Consider the following 19765-nt stretch of genomic DNA (forward strand, 5'->3'; position numbering starts at 1 on the left):
AAAGCTAACTTGTTGCATAAACCTCTTTTATTTAACTGTTAATCTGTTTAATTTGCGTTCAATCATTGTTTTTATTTATTGATATATACTTATAAGTCATAAAAAGATAAAAATTTTCGACATTAAAACTGAACACTGCACTGCACTGTGTTCTGTTATAATGCAGAAATAGGCATAGCAGTGGTGCATCCAGAATCGAACCACATGTTCTAATTGAGATAAATAATATAACAGATTTAAATACATAATATATTTATTACCATTTTTATATTACAACAATTATAATACCGATGCCATAGGAATGTTTAATGGATATCCTCTCCTAAGAGCGAGAGTTGTTTCAAAAACTGAGAAGCGTTGGGAAGAGTCGTAGACCCGTAGATTATCTTCCTCGATATTCCACTTGTAGCCTGTTGCTGTGGATCAGAAATATTATTTGAAAAATAATTTAAAATGTCAATTATAAATTTATAATTTAGATAGATAGATGTAGAAAGGCGTAGAACTTCGACTGGGGAGGTACCATCGCCACATCTATTTTTAACAGTTTATTTCAGCTAATATACATAATTACGAGGTGACAAACACTGTTCTATATGGATTTGGTTACAGATAACTATTACCATCAGGTGACTGCATAGGTAATTGTTAGCTACTTGAATCTTTGTTTAATTTATAGGGTAAATGAATAGGTAAGTTAACATGTTTTTATAACCGCACGTACGCAATTGTAATTTTTTAAATAACTTTCACCAAAGAGTACAAATAGGTGCAATGAAGTATGCTTTCGACATGTTAACTTATTCACGCTTGGTATAGTCCGCGCCAAACTTGTAGCCCGCTCAGAAGTTGTTGCGCGCAAGTGTAGTCAGGGAGCCAATGCGGTCAAACACGGTAGGTATTTACTCCTTAGCATCAGTAAGGGCACACTAACGGGTATCGGTGGGGGCCCCTGCGCTGTCTTCATCCCGCTAGTATCTACAATTTGCTGTTGCGACACGACTTGTTTCTATATTCAGAGCGGACTATCAGTTTGGCGCGGACTCTACGTGTATACAAATCTCTAGGATGGGGCGGAAGGGGCAGTCCGCTCCTGATTTAGGGGGTCTCCAAACACAGTTGCTAAAAAAAGATTGTCAGAACCGAAAAATCTATGAAATGTGCTTCACTCAACGAAAAAAAGGTCTCCGACTTAAAGGCAAATAATTCTATGACACATTTGTCATTTCGTAAAACCAAATAAACTACACTTTTGGGAGCCTCCATTCAACTTTCCGCTCGGGGACTCCGACGCCCTTAGTCCGCCACTGATACAAATTACAAAGTACCTTAGCAAAGTCGAGCAGATTATGATACTCGATGTAGTTCCCGCCGCCGACGACGAACACGACCGCGTCGGTGGGCGGCGGCGCGCGCGCGGCCCGCCCGCGGCCCGCCGCGTCCGCGCGCGCGCCGCGCGGGTCCAGCCACGACAGCTCGCCGCCCTCGCCGCCCAGCGCCGCCTCCACCGCGCGGCTCACTGGCAGCTTCTGTTGTGATTAACATTTGCTTGTTATTAACGGCAATGAAAAAAGAATTGAAATATCGAAATATATCTTTGGATCAAAAAACCTCATTTTTACCACGATTTTATTAGTTTTACCTGTATGTATGTAACGGAATCTTTTTTTTTGTTTTCGAGGGGGAAAACCTTCGAAAGGTACCCGGTGCCGTAAGAGCGACACAGAGTTATGTGGGATTCTTACCGTACTACAGATTTCTTAGGGTCATTATCATGATCATTCACTTTTCGATCATCGAAAATATAACATAAAAAGTATATTTACACCTTTTAAAAAGCTCGCGGCCTATCTTCGTTCCCCCAAGGATACTATTCCATACCAGTGCCCAGGGGTCTATAAGGTTGACTGTAGTTGTGGAAGCTCGTATATTGGGCAGACAAGACGAGCTATATCACAACGCATTTAGGCACATATCAGCGCAGTCAAAAATAATGACCCTAAGAAATCTGCGGTAGCCGAACACATCCTCAGATCAGGTCGTAACCACTGGATTGAATTACACAAACCTCAGGTTCCATCTCCACTGAGCGTCATTACTTTCCTCGTTTTGTAAGAGAAGCAATAGAGATCAAGAAACATCCTAGGAACTTCAACAGAGAAGATGGTTTTAAATTAACCCAGACGTGGAATCCAGTGGTTAGTTTATGCAAGTCACAAATAGTGCAATTCTCAAAAATGAAGTAAGTCGGCTGTGGAAAACGCAAACGACTGTCATTCCAATAGTTATTGGTGCTACTGGCGTAGTAGCTAAAAGTATTAAAAAATATATAGAAAAGTTAGACACATTCATTGACATCACCATATTACAAAAACAGGCAGCAATACATACATCAATCATACTTAGCAAAGTACTCGGAGACACTGTAATTGTAAACAACACACAGAATAACGATACATAAATACCACTAACACACACAGCACACACATGAAGTACGTACGTACATAAATAAGGGTTTCTTTTAGTTACTTTATATAGGTATATATATCTTAAATAACTACTATTACATATTATATATTTATATAACTATTCATAGTCTTTGTTTATATTTATACTATACATATATATTTCATTTATTGGATAATGGGGACATGAATACCTTTTTTCCTGTAGGCAACAGGACGGGGTCTTCATAAATACCGACAAAACAGTCGAGAAGGTGCAAATAACCAAATACAGGGTGAATTTTTAAAACGGGCCTTCAGGGCCAAATCCGAAACTATAAGGATTAGCGAAAAATGCTAAAAGGAGTTACGAGGCCGATTTTGATAAAAACTAAAACTGCATCATAACTTTTTTAAAATAACTTTTTCCCTAGCCGGGAATCGAACGAGTTCATTTTGAAAAAAAATACACCCTCTATATTATTCCACTATCTGATAGTGTTGCTTATAAGGATCAAAATCTGGGAAGTAATGATAAATGACAAACTAAAGGAAGAGCCTCAATTTTAAGAAAATACATATTTTTTAATATTAATTTGGCAGTTAAGTTCCCGCCATTCATCAATTTAAACATTTCGCGTATTAACAATTTTTTGGCTCAATGTTTCAAATCATTCGAAATGGACGTTTTGTTCTTCAAGAATTTATATTTTTATGTCCGACTTAGTTAAGGTTACTTTTAGGACCATTATAATAGATTTAACTTGCTATGGGCGGAGTTTCGTTTAATACAGATGTAAAATTGACAATTTGCGAGAATGTCTTTTTCGAGTCAAATCCGAGTGATAACTAAACGAAGAGATATAGAAAATTATATTTACTGTTGAAACGTAGTTATAAACAACAAACAATAACAATTTACTATTTAATCACTTATCTATTTTTATTAAAAAATAAATCCTAAAAACGGCGGTAATTTACTTGCCAAACTATTACTTTCTCATACTAAGACGTATGTCACGGTTATAACATCGAATAATTAGTTGATTAACCAACAAATTCTTCAATGGTATGACTTACGTATGTTTCTAAAGAATTACACATAAATCATTTGTTATGTATAATCCTTAAGGATTAGTATGGCAATGTATGGAAAAATATGTATTTTCTTCAAAATTTTCCTTTTCCTTTAATTTGTCACATAACATTACTTCCCAGAATTTGATCCTTATAAGCGACACTATCAGATGGTGGAATAATATAGAGGGTGTAATTTTTTTAAAAATTAACTCGTTCGATTCCTGGCTAAGGAAAAATATATTTTTAAAAACTAATGATGCAGTTTTAGTTTTTATCAAAATCGGCCTCGTAACTCCTTTCAGCATTTTTGGCTAATCCTTATAGTTTCGGATTTGGCCCTGAAGGCCCGTTTTAAAAATTCACCCTGTATATAAAATATTTCAATAATAAGCTTTTTACTTTCTTACTACATTTGATAACAAATAGAATTTGTTTCTATTTTTAAAGTATTTAGTTATAGTACTTTAGAGAGACGGATATTTTTGCTATTTTACGGTCAATTTCAAAAGCAACCAAAATAGTCCTAAAGTGAAATTTATTCTTTCCTCGACATCCGTATAGCAATATCTGTACACATTTTTTATTGAATAATTCAATATTATCTTCATATCATAAAATAAATTGACCTCCGATAAAACTGGTTAAAAAAAAAGCCTACGATATCTATCGAAATTGCGGTAAGAATACCTTCACTTTATTAAATGTGTTATTAAGCTAATTGAGTAATTTAATAGAAAGCCATTATTAAAAGCTATTAGATAACATCATTAAGCATTGTTCATAGCACGATGAATCATTTTGCTGAACTTTGAATTCGACATTTTATATAATTAATAGGATGACATTCAATATTTTAATTAAGTAATAATGGAGCATAGGAAAATTGACGACTCTAAATGTCTTTTTAATGCAAATTGATGAATTACAAGTTATTTATTTAATAATAACCATTATATATAATAAGTAGTAGGTATTGTTGTACTCACGTGTTTCTTTACGACTAAATTCTTAACGCCCTCCATAACAAATGAAGATCCTTGGGAAACCAATTTCGAAAACATCGATACGGTTTTCGTGCCACCTCCCTCATACTGGCTCGTAACTAATTTTGAAAATCCCCTGTAAAATGTATAGTAATACAAAATTACTTTTATAATAAAGTATTATGAGGTATTATGATATAATAGGTGTTCTGATAGTAAATGGTCATTGTGCTTTAAGACTGATGAGCTATATGTATATTTGATATTATTAAGCCTAGAAAGATTTATATCTATGTGAACCTTTTATCTGTGTGAGTCGTGTTTATTACAGATATTCAAGGCGGCAGCGACCTACTATTCTCTATTACATAAATCACTGTCATATACATAGGTACATGTTTTCCCTATGTGGTGTCATTCAAACCGGTATTTAGTCCATTGAAACCGATAGTAAAAATATTTCTCACATAAACAAAATATAATTAAGTAACAACTTACTTCCATCGCTTCATATAAGCCATTGGTTGGATATCGCAATTCGCAGCTAATAACGCAGCTTCAAACTTCTTGTATTCATCCTCAGGTAACTGTGATGTGCACAGGTAGTATATAATGAACAGCCTCATTTTATCCTCTTCGGTCCCAGCACTGGAATCGGTTATCAAGTCCAAAACAGCTTTGCTCTCCACATGGCTACTCTTGCTCATGATTTTCTCTTCCAGCTCAAAAAATGAGTCCAATCTTCTGGATTTTATAGCGTTAAGAATAGCTGAGAATTATATAAAAAGTAAACTATATTATTACACATTTTAAATAGTTAGCAGCTTATTATTAGACTATAAAATAATGCACAAATAATGTGTTAATTGGGTATGATAGTATGTGATGTCACATAAATAAATATGCAAATTTGATATTTATGTTATTTTGAATTACCATAACGAAATTTTATGTGTTTAGTATAACAATACCAACATTAATTTAGCAATAGAATTAAAAAAACCTTTAATATAAAGGAATACTTTGCATCTAAAATTCTGGAAGGCATTAATTGTTAAAGAATTTCAGTCACATTTGTGTACAGGTTTATAGATATTTCTATGGCCTACACTGACTATTTCTCAATAGGTCAAAATGTGATCAGAACAAAAAATGCTACTTATGGTCAGTCATTTCGTGTCTGACCATCTCTACTTGCCTGTAGCAATAGTAGTGTGCATATCAATGAGTCGTTTCTTCTCCATCAGTTGTGGCAGTGAGTTGACAGCACTGGTGAGTCTCTGAGTGTTGTCATTGACCATGCTCAGTGCTACGTCGCTGTCGGCATCTAATCCCATAGAGCTTTTCAGTTTTTTCACCTCAGCTTCGGAACTCCTGAAAACATATAAAAGTATTTATGTTTATATGTTTCTTGCATTAGGATATACATATTATATTGACTGCTAAACATACAAGTATATTGTGTTTTGTGCTTTACTTAATTATCAGTCTACAAATATTATATTATAGTATCTTAAAAAATGTTAGGTTCATTTTTTAAATTGTTTTTGAGGTAAGTATCCTCTTACATAGGACTTATAATAAACTTATTTTGTACTTAAAAATAACATCATTCATGTTGTTTATGCTTACAAAATATGTTCTTACACATAAGATAAGTTTTAGATATCTCAATAAATAAATAAAAATTGTAATGTTGATATTATTTAAGTTTTAATACCTATATGCCTACAATTTACCTGTATTTGTCTAAATCCTCTTGAATAGCCTCTGCTACTGTGGGAAATGGACTGCTCTTATGTTCACTCCATAATGGGTCTTTTGAGTCAAGGTCACATATTCGGGTTTTCGGCTTCTGTCCTTGTGCAGCTGTCCCAGTGTTTTCGGGCACTAGAGCCCTAAACACAAAAAGAACAAAAAATTTAAAAGAAATAGATATTGGATTATAATCTTCTTGTCTTTGTGATGTTCATCTACTGTGGTACTGTTCTGATGTGGTTTAACACCAACCGATATTTTATGAATGATGAACCCTCTACATTATTCTTTACATTTTCCATTTTTTTTACACATTTTCAGGTACAATATGAACAAAAATTGTTTACTTAGTGTACAGTGAGAGGTCTGACATTATTATATGTAGTTAAATGGTTTTTGTGTATATATTTGCTTGTACAAAAATATTTTTTCACCTGTTTAATGATAAATCCAATACATCATGAGCCAAGGCTTGATACGTCCATGTGTGATGTAATGGGGTCGCCATATCCATATTTCTGTCAAGTAATATCAGCATGGGCCTCGTAAAACTGAAAGTGCCCGCTTGACCCGTGTTGCCGTGGAAAAGGTTATTCCTTGCATCCCACAGGTTCTCTCGTAGTTTCTTATCCAATTTTATTGCTACCATCTCCGCTGCATTGCCTTTACTACTTCTTATTATGGGCACATTACCTGTAATCACAAATATTTTATGGTATTAAAAGAAGCTGCAAACTGTGCATGAAGAATCACAAAAATTGCTATATCCCTCTCAGTGGAAGACGAATCCTGCACTCCAGTAATAGGGTGATACCGAAAAGCTATTTCTTGAATAATTTCTACATATAAACATAGATTTCAGGCATCAATTTTCATTTTTTTTTTCAATTTATAATATAGGAGTAGCAGATGAGCATGCCATGCACCTGATCGTAAGTGGCTACTGCGGCCAAAGGATGGACATCTGTAATCAACTCCTGATGTATATATAACACATGCTTATGCTTTGATTTAATTGTTATATATTATAATAGACATAATATAAGACTTACCAAGAGTCACAAATACAGAAAATAAACTTTCCACAATATCATCCATAATAGCTTCCATTTCAGTATCCTTGGTGTCGCCTTTATTGATGGCTGTAATTCATAAATAAAAAAAAATTATAATATTATGTTTACTCACTGATTTTATGTTAATTCCTTGTTTCTATTCCTTAGGTAGAAACTTCACTTTAATATTCTGGAGGTGTTTTAGAAGGAGATTCATATCATACCTTACATATGCATACAAAAAATGTTTTTATTTTCTTTATAGAATCCATTGAAACAATAACAGTAGAAATCAACATACATGAAGAAATGCACACTAGGGGTGTCCACTTAAAAAATATATCGATAAATGTATTCGATATAAAAATATCAATATTTTTTAATATCAAATATATTTTCTCTGATTTTTTAATTTAAGATATTCGGAATTAACGAATTAAAAAATTTCGGAATTTAAGGTATTACTAAATTACATATGACTATTTATTTATTTGCTGTTTATGAGTGCACACTTTTTGAACTATTTCTCTATACATGATGGCTCGCCTTACTTCACCAATTATCGGTGTTTGCAGTGTTGATCGGATAGCTGCTCTATAGTCTATGGCTCTTAACTCGTTCACAGTTGCCACTACCAGTTAACGAAATGGATTCAAAATAGAAATCATTGAGTAAAGTTTACTTCAGTTTTTTGGTATAAGTCAGCATTCGTTTTGTAATCAATCCAATATTTTTAAAATATATTGATATATCGAATGAAAACATTGTCAAAAAATCGATTCAATTCGATATGTCGTATAGCAAACATCGAGTAAATTCGATATATCGAATATAAGTGAATATCCCTATGATGTCTTGTGTGCATTGCACACAAGACATCATCGAGTGCAAATTTCCTCTATCATGTAGGGTTTTATATGTATAAGGTATCATGGTGGACCTTTCCACAAATATATTTTTAGGTCAGTATGAATATCATATTTCTTGCTATATCATACTATTGCACTATAAGGTATGTTTACAAAACTAGCATACATTGCTAACAAAAAGAATTTAAACCTCCACTGTGACTGCATACATCCGGCACGATGGCCAAAAATGTGGTGAATTCGTCTCGAAGACCAAAAATGTTATGCATTCGGCTCCGAGACCGAAAATATTAAGATTTCCGCGGCCGTTAGAACAAATAAGGAACCGAATGTTCCTCTCTTCGATGGACAGGATGACCGTGTCCCGAAGAAGGTTAAGTGGACTGTATATACGAAAAATAAGATGCAAAGTGCTATAGGGTCACGCACTCACCTGCTGCTGATGGGCGCAGCCTCTTGTACTAGGTATAAGGCACCTTCAACTCACCCTAAGCTCGAGCTAGCTAGTCTTACCTCGGAATGGTCTACCGGTTACCTCTACCTTCTTCCTCTTTTCACGTGGCGTCGATCTTACAGCACGTTGCACCGCGAACAATGAAGTTAACGCGAATTTAAAGGAAACGCTACGAATACGAATAGTGGCTTCTACTTCGGAGTATAACTAAAACGACAAATATGCGCGAGCGCGACCGACGACTCCGAAGCTTCTCGAACAAGTTTTATCCCGGTGGCGGCATACACCACCGCGAACGACACGACGACAACGACGATCTACAACGAACTATTTCAAACTATAAATCTCTATGCTTTTAATCCTACAGATTAAAATTAATACCAACGACAGATAATTAATACGTAGAACCATAGACAAAACTGAACATACCGCCCACCTAAATACTACGTATTTACGAAAACAACAAAAATTACTTAACCTACGACAAGAAAAAGTTACGTTTAAACGTAACTAGTTATACAAAGGTAGAGGACAAACTTTAACGACTGGCCTTTTATACTCGCCAGACGTTGTCCTAACACTAACTACTCTACAAACACCATCCGAGCCTGGGTGTAGAGCTGTAACCCTACCTAACTTCCATTCCAATGGATTAACTGTCTCATTTACTATCAAAACCAAAGTTCCTATTTTAATTCCTGAGCTAGTTTTGTCCCATTTAGCCTTTTGTTGTAGGGTATGTAGGTATTCACGATACCACCGTCTCCAGAAGTCTTGATGCATTTTTCGGATAAGCTTCCAGCGCTGGGTGACAGGTATAACCTGTTCGACTAGATTTTCTTCGGGAAGCATCGACAAGGGTTCTAAAGTTAAGAAATGTCCCGGCGTTAAAGCAACGAGATCATTCGCATCAGAGCTGAGAGGGGTTAAAGGTCGGGAGTTGAGCATCGCCTCTATCTGAGCCAAGACAGTATAGAACTCTTCGAAAGTCAATCTTTGTTTACCAATGACACGAGAAAGGTGAGTTTTCACCGACTTAATTCCAGCTTCAGCTAGACCGTTGAAATGAGGACTGCCAGGAGGATTAAACGAGAACTTTATTTCCCGGCCTTCCGCAGCCTGCTTCATGATAGAGCCAAGGTAGTTACTAGCACCTACAAAATTTCTTCCTTGGTCAGAAACGATGTTACTACAACGACCACGACGAGCAATGAATCTCTGCAAGGCAGCAAGGAAAGCGTCAGTAGAAAGTTCGGAAGCCAACTCTATATGAACCGCCTTGGTAGAGGTACAGACGAACACACAAATGTACCCTTTATACGTCCTCACACCACGTCCACGACTAAGAGCAATGTCGAATGGTCCCCCGTAATCGACAGCTACACTAGAAAAAGGCTTGATTTGAGACACACGAAACGAAGGTAAATTCCCCATCAAAGGAACTGACGTAGGTTTTGGATTAACACGAAAACACCTTATACACCCAGAGACTACGGAGCGAATAGCCCGTTTGGGCGACAGAATCCAAAAATCTTGCGAAAGTAAATTTTGTAGAGTTTGAGCACCAGGATGCATAAATTTCTTATGGTACTCATCGATAATAAGAAATGTTAATCTATGATTACGAGGTAAAAGAATAGGATGTCTAACGGTAAACTCTACATTAGCGTTAGCTAACCGACCGCCCACCCTCAAAATACCCGCGTCATCAACGAAAGGAGACAATTTACGCAAGGCTTTGGGTAGCGAATTAGGCGAACCTTTACTTAGACAATCCAATTCAAACGAAAACGACTCTACTTGTGCTTGCTTTATGAGCAACTCAAAAGCTTGACGTAGCTCACAAGGCTGTAATGCACCGACAAATTGATTTTTATAATTTCTCAAATTATGAGCGAAACGAAAACAAAATGACAAAACACGCTTTACTTTCGAAAGCGACGAAAAACGATTTAACAAATCGCTAACGAGATTCACCTTTTCCGGTGACAGAAGGCTAAGAATCCTTTGTTCTTCTGCGATAGAGTCTGTGTCCTGTTCTACCAATAATGAAGAAGGCCAATCATTCTCTGGCTCTACAAGCCATGAAGGGCCCTTCCACCACATGGAACAGTCAACGAGGTCAGCTGGAAGCGTACCACGAGAACCAATATCAGCAGCATTCGAACTAGAGCTCACGTGACGCCAATGGTCAGGAGCTACTCTACTCTGAATGTGGCTGACTCTATTCGCCACAAACGTTTTCCACTTGGATGGACAAGATTTAATCCAAGCCAAAGTGACAGTAGAGTCAGACCATGCGTAAAGTTCTTGAACTGCATGAAATGGTTTTAAAGCCTCTGATTCCATTAAAGTAGATAACAAGACAGCAGCTAAAAGTTCCAATCTTGGAATCGACAATTTTCGCAAAGGCGCGACTTTCGACTTTGCGCAACAAAAATGAACGGATGTAGAGCCATCCGCCTCAACGACACGAAATAATGTGACAGCACAATAGCCACGTTCTGAAGCGTCACAGAAGCCATGCAACTGTAACGACACGAAAGAATTTACCATACGCCGAGGAATGGTAATCGAAACTAACGACGACAATTGAGACTTAAATCGCAACCACTCGTGTGCAATGTGAGGTGGCACATTATCGTCCGATGAAACTCCCGAAGTCCAAATAAGTTGCATAAGATATTTAGCATAAAACGTAATCGGCGCTAGAAATCCCAAAGGGTCATAAATCCGCGCAATATGGGAGAGTATGGTACGTTTGGTGCACCTAGAATCATCGGGGTTGACGACACGAAATCTAAAATCATCCGATTGCGGATGCCATAAAAGTCCCAAAATTTTTAAGGAGAGGTCTGACATCTCTTCGAAATGTTTAAATTCTTCTGAGTATAAATCAGAAGATGGAAGGTCAACGAAAAACTCACTACAATTAGATGTCCACTTTCTTAAATGGAAACCACCAGACGACAAAATTTTGGTGAGTTCCGAGCGCAATTGTAGAGCTTGCTCTACCGAGTCAGCGCCCGACACGATATCATCGACATAAATGTCTCTACTAAGAACTGTAGAAGCAGCCGGAAGTTCTTGGGTAGAGTCTTCTGCTAGTTGAGCGATCGCACGAAGAGCCTGAAACGGTGCAGATGATACGCCATAAGTGACCGTGCGAAACCTATAGTCACGTATAGGACCGTCAGCAGATGGGCGCCACAGAATGCGTAGGTACTCGGTGTCATCTCTACAAACCAAGATTTGTCTATACATCTGTTTGACGTCACCAGTAAAAACGACAGCATGCCAACGGAACCGAAAAAGTAAATCGAAAATATTAGTTTGCAGTTTAGGCCCAGCAAGTAGCGTATCATTCAAAGACAATCCATTAGCATCTCTACAACTTGCATCGAACACAGTACGAAGTGGGGTGCTAACAGAATCTGGTCGCAATACTCCGTGATGAGGGATATAATAAAACTTCCCAACGCTTGAAGTCGGGGGATCCACCTGCTCCATATGACCAGCAACCTCATACTCATTCATGAACCGAACGTAGGCATCTCTAAATTCAACATTTATATTAAGTCTTCGCTCGAGAGAGAGAAATCTTTTTAAAGCAATTTCACGGGAATGTGAGAACGATGGCTTTACTGCAGGATTCATGAATGGAAGAGGCACCACAAATCTACCATCATCGTTACGACTATAATTATTAGTGAAATAATTTTCACAGGCTTGATCCTCCTTTGAAAGGATTTTACAGACAGGAGTGCGAACCTCTTCTGTTTCCCAGAATCTTTTTAAAGTGTTATCTAATTTTATATTTGATAAATAAGAGTTATCGACGAAAAAACAATCACTCTGTTTACCATTACGACAGTTGTGTGTGTGGTCTACCTCACACTCACCCATCAGAATCCAACCAAATATAGTATTTAGAGCCTTTGGTTGTCCCGGCCTCCCTCGTCTCAGACCAGGTATGAGAGATGAAGCAAATATATCCGCATTCAATAGCATGTCAATAGCCCCTGGACGAGCGAAGTCTGGATCAGCCAAAGGTAAATTCCTAATATGTGACCAACCACAAAAATCAACAAAATGTGCAGGTTGGTCACTACATATCGACGACAAAACAAAAGCTTCAAACTTAAAATCGATTTTATTTGAGTTATAGGATTTTATTTCACAACATAGTGAACCACGAGACTCAGCAACAGAAGATCCGATTCCATTTATTGATTGTTTAGTGTTTTTAATACATAACCCGAGGCGCTTTGCACATGGTACCGAAATAAAGTTGCAAGCGCTTGCACAATCCAACAACACCCTTACAGGTTGAAAGTTTCCCCAACTATCTTTTATAAGAACCTTAGCTGTAGAAAACAAGATTGTACTTTTACCACCGACAGAAGTTAAAACAATATTACTCAGTTGTGCATTATTATTAATGGAACTAACAACTTCAGTATCAGGTTGGGAATTGCTATCAGCGGACGGTGTAACCGATTTTTTAAAATGTAACAATGTGTTATGTGAACACCCACATACACCACAACTTATAGGGACTCGACAAGTTTTTACCCTATGAGTTTTCGAAAAGCAACGGATACAAAGATTTTTATTTTTAATGAATTTAAATCGAGAATCTATATCTAAATTTAGGAAATTCTTACATGATGAAAGACTATGTTGGCCAGTACAAAAGTCACAAGTCACTCCCGACACGACAAATGAGGATTTGGACTTTTTAAAGTTACTTGGTTTCGGTTCTTTTGATATTCCTCCATTACTTAATATTGGGTTCGGAGTTACCTCACTTAATGCCCTAACTTGTTTCTCAACAAAATCCTGAACTTGAGTGAACTCTGGTATCTCATCTGAATTAAATTCTAATTGAAATGATTCTTTTGTGGCCCGATCTAATTTTGACCAAAATAAATGGAACAACATGAAGTTCTTATCTGGTAATCCAAACTTTTCCAAAACACTTAAATTCTCCACAAAAGTTCTATGAACACGCTCAAGTTCTACAGCTGATTTTGTTTTCACTGGCTCACATGACAACAACTTTTGATAATAGGAGGCCGTTATATAGCGCTTCTTATTATAATATTTATTAAGTGTATCATACGCGTCTATATAATTTTCATCCGTGAGTGGAAAGTTCCTGATTAAATCATACGCTTTATTTTCGACACAAGTTAACAAGTAATGTAACTTTTCTACATTAGGAATATTTCTATTATGGATCAACGACTCAAATAATTGTTTAAAAGATAACCAATTTTCTAGCTTACCATCGAATGGCTTAATGTTAATTTTAGGCAGCTTAGCAAAACCCGAAACTACTTCTTGTTTAATCTGACGGTCACTACTTAAATGCCGCAGACGGGCCAAAACACTTCTAAATTTTGTATCAAATGATGCAGTTACACCAATTTCAGACTGGCGTTGGGCAGCACTTAATGAACGCAATAAATTTATTTGCGCTTTATGGAATTCATTTGAAAGTTCCCTAAGGTCCTCCTCAACGCAGCCTGTCATATCCGATCCTGCTATATACTCCAATCGCATCATACTGTAATCCCGGGCAATCCTATTAACGTCCCCATCACTTGCGCCACTTTCGTTGCTCCCAGTAGACATTGTCATTAATTGATATAAGTTTATAAACTTAACGAAATCGACAACAATAGCAAATAATTGCAATGTCACTGACAGCTGACTTCGACACAATAATACGTCAAAGTCTAATACAATTTGACAGTATTGACAATATGACCAACGACAAATAAATATGGCGCAATGCAATACTGACAACCAACTACTATTAAAAAAATAGCGCAAAGATGGCGGGACCTAAGTACAACTAACAAAGTGATGAGTTGTAAAGAATCACACCCACCCTCAACATAAAATGTTAATCGACAAAACGAAAATTACGAAATTTTATAGAAATGCAATACAAAATAGCAAATCTAATACGAAATACGACACGAAACGACAAATTTAGAAGCCACTTTACGTAAATTTTCGTTCCTTTAGCGAAATACGACACGATAAAATTAATTACAATGTTCGTTATGTTCGGTCGACGGAAAACAGCAAAAATGGTGTTTAGGACGATGGAACAATTAAGATCCGCCGAAGTGACCAAAAATGTGAAGCATACATCCGGCACGATGGCCAAAAATGTGGTGAATTCGTCTCGAAGACCAAAAATGTTATGCATTCGGCTCCGAGACCGAAAATATTAAGATTTCCGCGGCCGTTAGAACAAATAAGGAACCGAATGTTCCTCTCTTCGATGGACAGGATGACCGTGTCCCGAAGAAGGTTAAGTGGACTGTATATACGAAAAATAAGATGCAAAGTGCTATAGGGTCACGCACTCACCTGCTGCTGATGGGCGCAGCCTCTTGTACTAGGTATAAGGCACCTTCAACTCACCCTAAGCTCGAGCTAGCTAGTCTTACCTCGGAATGGTCTACCGGTTACCTCTACCTTCTTCCTCTTTTCACGTGGCGTCGATCTTACAGCACGTTGCACCGCGAACAATGAAGTTAACGCGAATTTAAAGGAAACGCTACGAATACGAATAGTGGCTTCTACTTCGGAGTATAACTAAAACGACAAATATGCGCGAGCGCGACCGACGACTCCGAAGCTTCTCGAACAAGTTTTATCCCGGTGGCGGCATACACCACCGCGAACGACACGACGACAACGACGATCTACAACGAACTATTTCAAACTATAAATCTCTATGCTTTTAATCCTACAGATTAAAATTAATACCAACGACAGATAATTAATACGTAGAACCATAGACAAAACTGAACATCCACACTTACCATAATAAGATAAAGAGTCAGATTGCTGGTGTTTCATAATAAACAGATCATCTTCTAAGCATATGAAATTCAAATACTGATCATAGATTTTGCTTATGTGCGCCACCGAGTTAGATTGTAGGGCAGAAGCAGCTAGGTCTTCCAGCTTTTGCCTAGTTATAGGGCTTATGAAGTTCAGATGATATTGGTCATAGATGCCATTTTCCAGATCTTGAGCTATACGGCCAAGGTTTTCTTCAGTTGGTGCACAGAAGTAAACAGCTGGCACCTCTGGTATTGGGTCTCGGTCAGAATGCAGTTGGCTGGAAAAGATAAAATCAATTTGTATAATAATACGCTTTATTATAAAATAGGAAAGACCATGCATTCCATCTGATGGTAAATGGATGGAAATAGATGAAGGTCAGTTAGTTATTTCATATGGAAGTCATCGATCATCCACCAATCATTCTGATTCTATCTTTCAAATATATAACTCCTAAGTTTGGTTACAAGAAGCCTGATTACAATACCTTAAAAAATTGCACAAATTTTTTTTAATTGAAATCTGAATCAACTCTGCCAGAATCTTTATAAATAAAGAAATGTTATCACACAATATGTATCTGACCTGCTGGACTTATAAGACAATTTTATTAATCACTTCACTTTAAGGGAGGTTTTAGCCAATATATGGCTATATGTCCAATACTACTTGGCCAGTTTGTCTTTGATAAAATAACATTGTTATAAATATTTTAATTATAAACAAATATATAAAGAGCAAACTTACATGTGCAAAGTCACTCCGAGATCTCTTAGTTCTTTCACCGATATTAAAGGTGAAATTATATCCTGACCAGCTCTGTCATATATCAGCACTTTCCACGAGGGTTCTGTGGCTAGTTCCTTTGTTATCGGATTATTCAAATTAAGCATCTGCTTGAGAGCATCTGTAACAAAAAGTACATGAAAACATTGCTAAGATCTTTTATTGAAGACACTTTGAAATTATCCTTACTTAGTTGTCTTTCACGTAAAGTCGTCATTTTGGAGTGTAAAGTACACTGTCATCAATAGTCTTCCGCTAATTGAGAGAGTTTAAATTACACTCCTTATTTTTACAGTAATATTTTATAAATCCATTGGTTATTTTTACAATTATTGATGTATTTGAAATTGAAATGTCAGAAACGTCATTTCATTTTCGACACGTCGGTCTGTTAATGTTGCTAATACCATAAATCATTTTGTAATGTTACCATATGCTTTTGCTGCACCGAGCTTTATAACAAGCTTTTATTAGCGTAATTATAGCGTTGTAATACTTGTAATAAGTTATTTTTTATTACTAACAGGCATATTTTTATAATTATAATAATGTCTTTGTTTCTCTTTACGTCTTGATTACACGTACAACTTGTAAGTTAATACAAGGTATGTTTAGAAAATGACCAGCCACAAGACGTATGTTTTTTTTTAAAAAGGGTGTAAAAATATTTTTCACTTTTCCCGCGGAATGTATGATATAATAGTTTTTTTTTTTTTATAGAATTAATCATGTTATAATTATCGGAAATAATTGGGTACTTGACAGTTATAACAATAAAATATGAAATATATCCAATATGATAGCTTATAAGTAAACATAAATTATGCAGTATTTAGTTTAATTTTTAATTCGTTCTAAGTATTTTAATTTTTTAAAAGAAATTTTCGTTTTTTTATCTGTGGATTTTAAATCCCAAAACGGCGACAGTGCTGCCTTAAATGTCATGTGACGTCACCACATGCATAATAAACAAGACAAATAAAAATGATATCGTTTGCTGTTAGAGTTGGTTGAATTTATGTTGTGAACCGAAATGAATCCACAGTATATTAAAGCTGATAGCGTGAATCTGCTTAAAGAAGATATACAATGCAATAAATAAAAATGAATACAAAAACTTCCGTGAAATAACCTATGGAAATCACAAATAAACAACGTAAGTAAAATATTCTTTATATTTACATTTAATCATTTCGGACAGTTAAAACATTTCTTAACCGATTTCCGATAGAAGAAAGGTTGTCTTTAAGTGATTATCAAGCTTTTTAAACTATACTTATATTCTTATGTGAACTGCTTTAAGGTTATTTATTGGTTATATTTATATTTTCAGATCTTCGCGACAGTCGTATAGTGACGACGCTATAGGGTATGTGCAGTTTAAGAGGCAGGCAAGTTTGTGTTTCATGAAAAGTAAAAGTTGTCCTGAATACAAGGTACATCAAAAGTCATGCTCAGTGTCCATGACTGTATATGAAAAAAACAAAGTATTACTAAATGTGATGACTGTCCTGCCTCCCAAGGAGGCAGCAAATATGCAGTAGCATTTTTAATGTGGATCATAGAAAGTGAGGAACCAAAAGTTTCAAAGGTGGTCAGCACTCTGAAGTACATAAAGTAAAGGAAATGGGTAATAGTAGTTCTTTACTTGAGTAACCTACCCACCAACAAGATGAAGGAAGGAAAATGACCATACAGTTGCTGTTATTGCACTACAGATTTCTCAAAATGACAATGATAAAAATTATATATCTAGTTGTTACAGAAAATAATTTTAAAAATGAAGAAAGTACACACTCAAGCAGCACAAAAATTCAGCTTAGTAAGAGCTTCAATATAAAAGAAAATAACAGCTTCAAAATGCTTTGAGGTTATCTGTAGTAAATATTGTAAATGTAACATATAATGATAAATATATACAAAAGTTCTACGGTGTGTACTCAATAATAGACCCATATAAACCTAACAAACAAAGCAGTCGGTTAATAAAAGATTAAAATTAGCAAATCATGTATTTTTAATTATACAGTCCTGTAAGTTAATCCGTGCACAAGTAATAATAACTCAGTCATCGAAATAGTTTGTTTCTTATTAATTACAGAATGAGGCCTTAAAATAGAGAATTCTCGTAGCCGTCTTTTAATTCATTTATTCTATTCTTGACTAATACTATTCTAACTCTATTCTTATCGTAGACATCTTTATAATATATGAATACTTTAACTTGCTGTTTTGTTCTGATTACATCCGGGCTTGATGATTTAGAGTAGAGGAATCACTCCTTATTCTTTTTTCTCATTAATACTTCTATTATATGTTTGAATCCTCTGTCTGCAAGTTCTTTTAATGTTTATGAGATTTCGGTTTAGGAACGTGTATAAGCAAATTTGTTAGGATATTTAGCGATCGTACTTCTACACATCGTCACTGCACACGTCTTATAACTTGTCATTTATTTCAATTTTAGTTATAAAAGCTAAATAACTCCCTATTTTCTTCCGAGCGTTGTTTGTTTACAGTATAATGACGTTTCGCCATAAAATGACACTTGACCGCCTGATTTAACGCGACGTTCCGTTCACCGTAAAAAAACTTTGTTTTTTATTAATAAATAGCCCTTTTTTCGAAAAAGTGATCAATGAAAGGCATATATAATACGTATACTAATTCATTAAAACACTTTCCCAAAAAGTGTCAAGTAGCCAATTTGAATGAAAGTTGTCTTTGAGCATTATTCTACAACGTGTAAACTTATTTTACACTTAAAGATAAGGGTAAGATAATGTATTTAATTAATTTTAAAACAATATTTACTCTGAGATCTAAGATTACAAAAACTGTTAGCTGGGTGGTCATGTCCACCTCCAACTAGTATTGCGCTGGTGCCATAGGTGGAATTAAATAAGCAGAGTACAAAGGTATCTTTACAACGTTTGGAATTCCTATATTTTAGTATCAATTTTGCAATGAACACTTGGTTAATCAATAGTTCGACATGAGTTCGACAGGTAGATCTTTGCTAAATCTTAATTCCTAAACAATCCACAAGAGGAAATCTATGGGCAAACTCGATATCGGGGATAACCTTGAACAAATGTACGTTAAACTCCACTAAGGGTCTGGCTACTCGTTGATCGTCAAGCAACGGTCTGGAACTCAGTGCTTATTGGGATGTAGGTCATTTATTTGCTAAAATTGAAGAACCTTCCAATATTTTAAAATATAGACGGCTGAGTTGCTACATGTCATTCTGCTTTATTGAAGTAGCTTTCTGGTTTAATGGGTGCAGTGAGGACCGTAAGGCAGATTCATATTTTCGAAGCGTTTTTCACAGGAGGGTCTCCTGTACTACGTAAAATTGGTAACATAATCCATGGGCAGCAGTGAACACTTAACATTAGACCGTTTCCATACTTGTTTGCTACTTTTGTTACTTAAAAACATACCTACTAATATTTGATAT

The 19765-nt window shown here is 35.9% G+C and overlaps 1 protein-coding gene and 1 long non-coding RNA gene across 2 annotated transcripts; one reads left to right on the top strand and one right to left on the bottom strand.

Annotated features, from left to right (window-relative positions):
- Window positions 1–235: 235 nt before the first annotated feature.
- On the bottom strand, window positions 236–16695 carry Slh (sec1 family domain containing Slh). Its single transcript, XM_073082420.1, has 11 exons — window positions 16492–16695; window positions 16264–16423; window positions 15492–15793; window positions 7318–7407; window positions 6700–6958; window positions 6247–6405; window positions 5706–5881; window positions 5006–5276; window positions 4511–4643; window positions 1329–1529; window positions 236–416 (listed from the first exon to the last, which is right to left on the bottom strand). The coding sequence occupies exons 1-11, from the start codon at window positions 16517–16519 to the stop codon at window positions 306–308; spliced, it is 1890 nt and encodes a 629-aa protein (XP_072938521.1). The 5' UTR covers window positions 16520–16695; the 3' UTR covers window positions 236–305.
- A 359-nt stretch (window positions 16696–17054) lies between these two features.
- On the top strand, window positions 17055–18309 carry LOC140749391 (uncharacterized). The gene is made up of 2 exons (XR_012103094.1): window positions 17055–17458; window positions 17636–18309. It is a non-coding gene; the product is annotated as an uncharacterized LOC140749391 (long non-coding RNA).
- Window positions 18310–19765: the final 1456 nt, after the last annotated feature.

The sequence above is a fragment of the Epargyreus clarus genome, unplaced genomic scaffold (genome assembly GCF_041222505.1).
Source record: "Epargyreus clarus isolate Ecla_fem2 unplaced genomic scaffold, WU_Ecla_fem_2.2 ptg000018l, whole genome shotgun sequence".
NCBI lineage: Eukaryota > Metazoa > Arthropoda > Insecta > Lepidoptera > Hesperiidae > Epargyreus > Epargyreus clarus.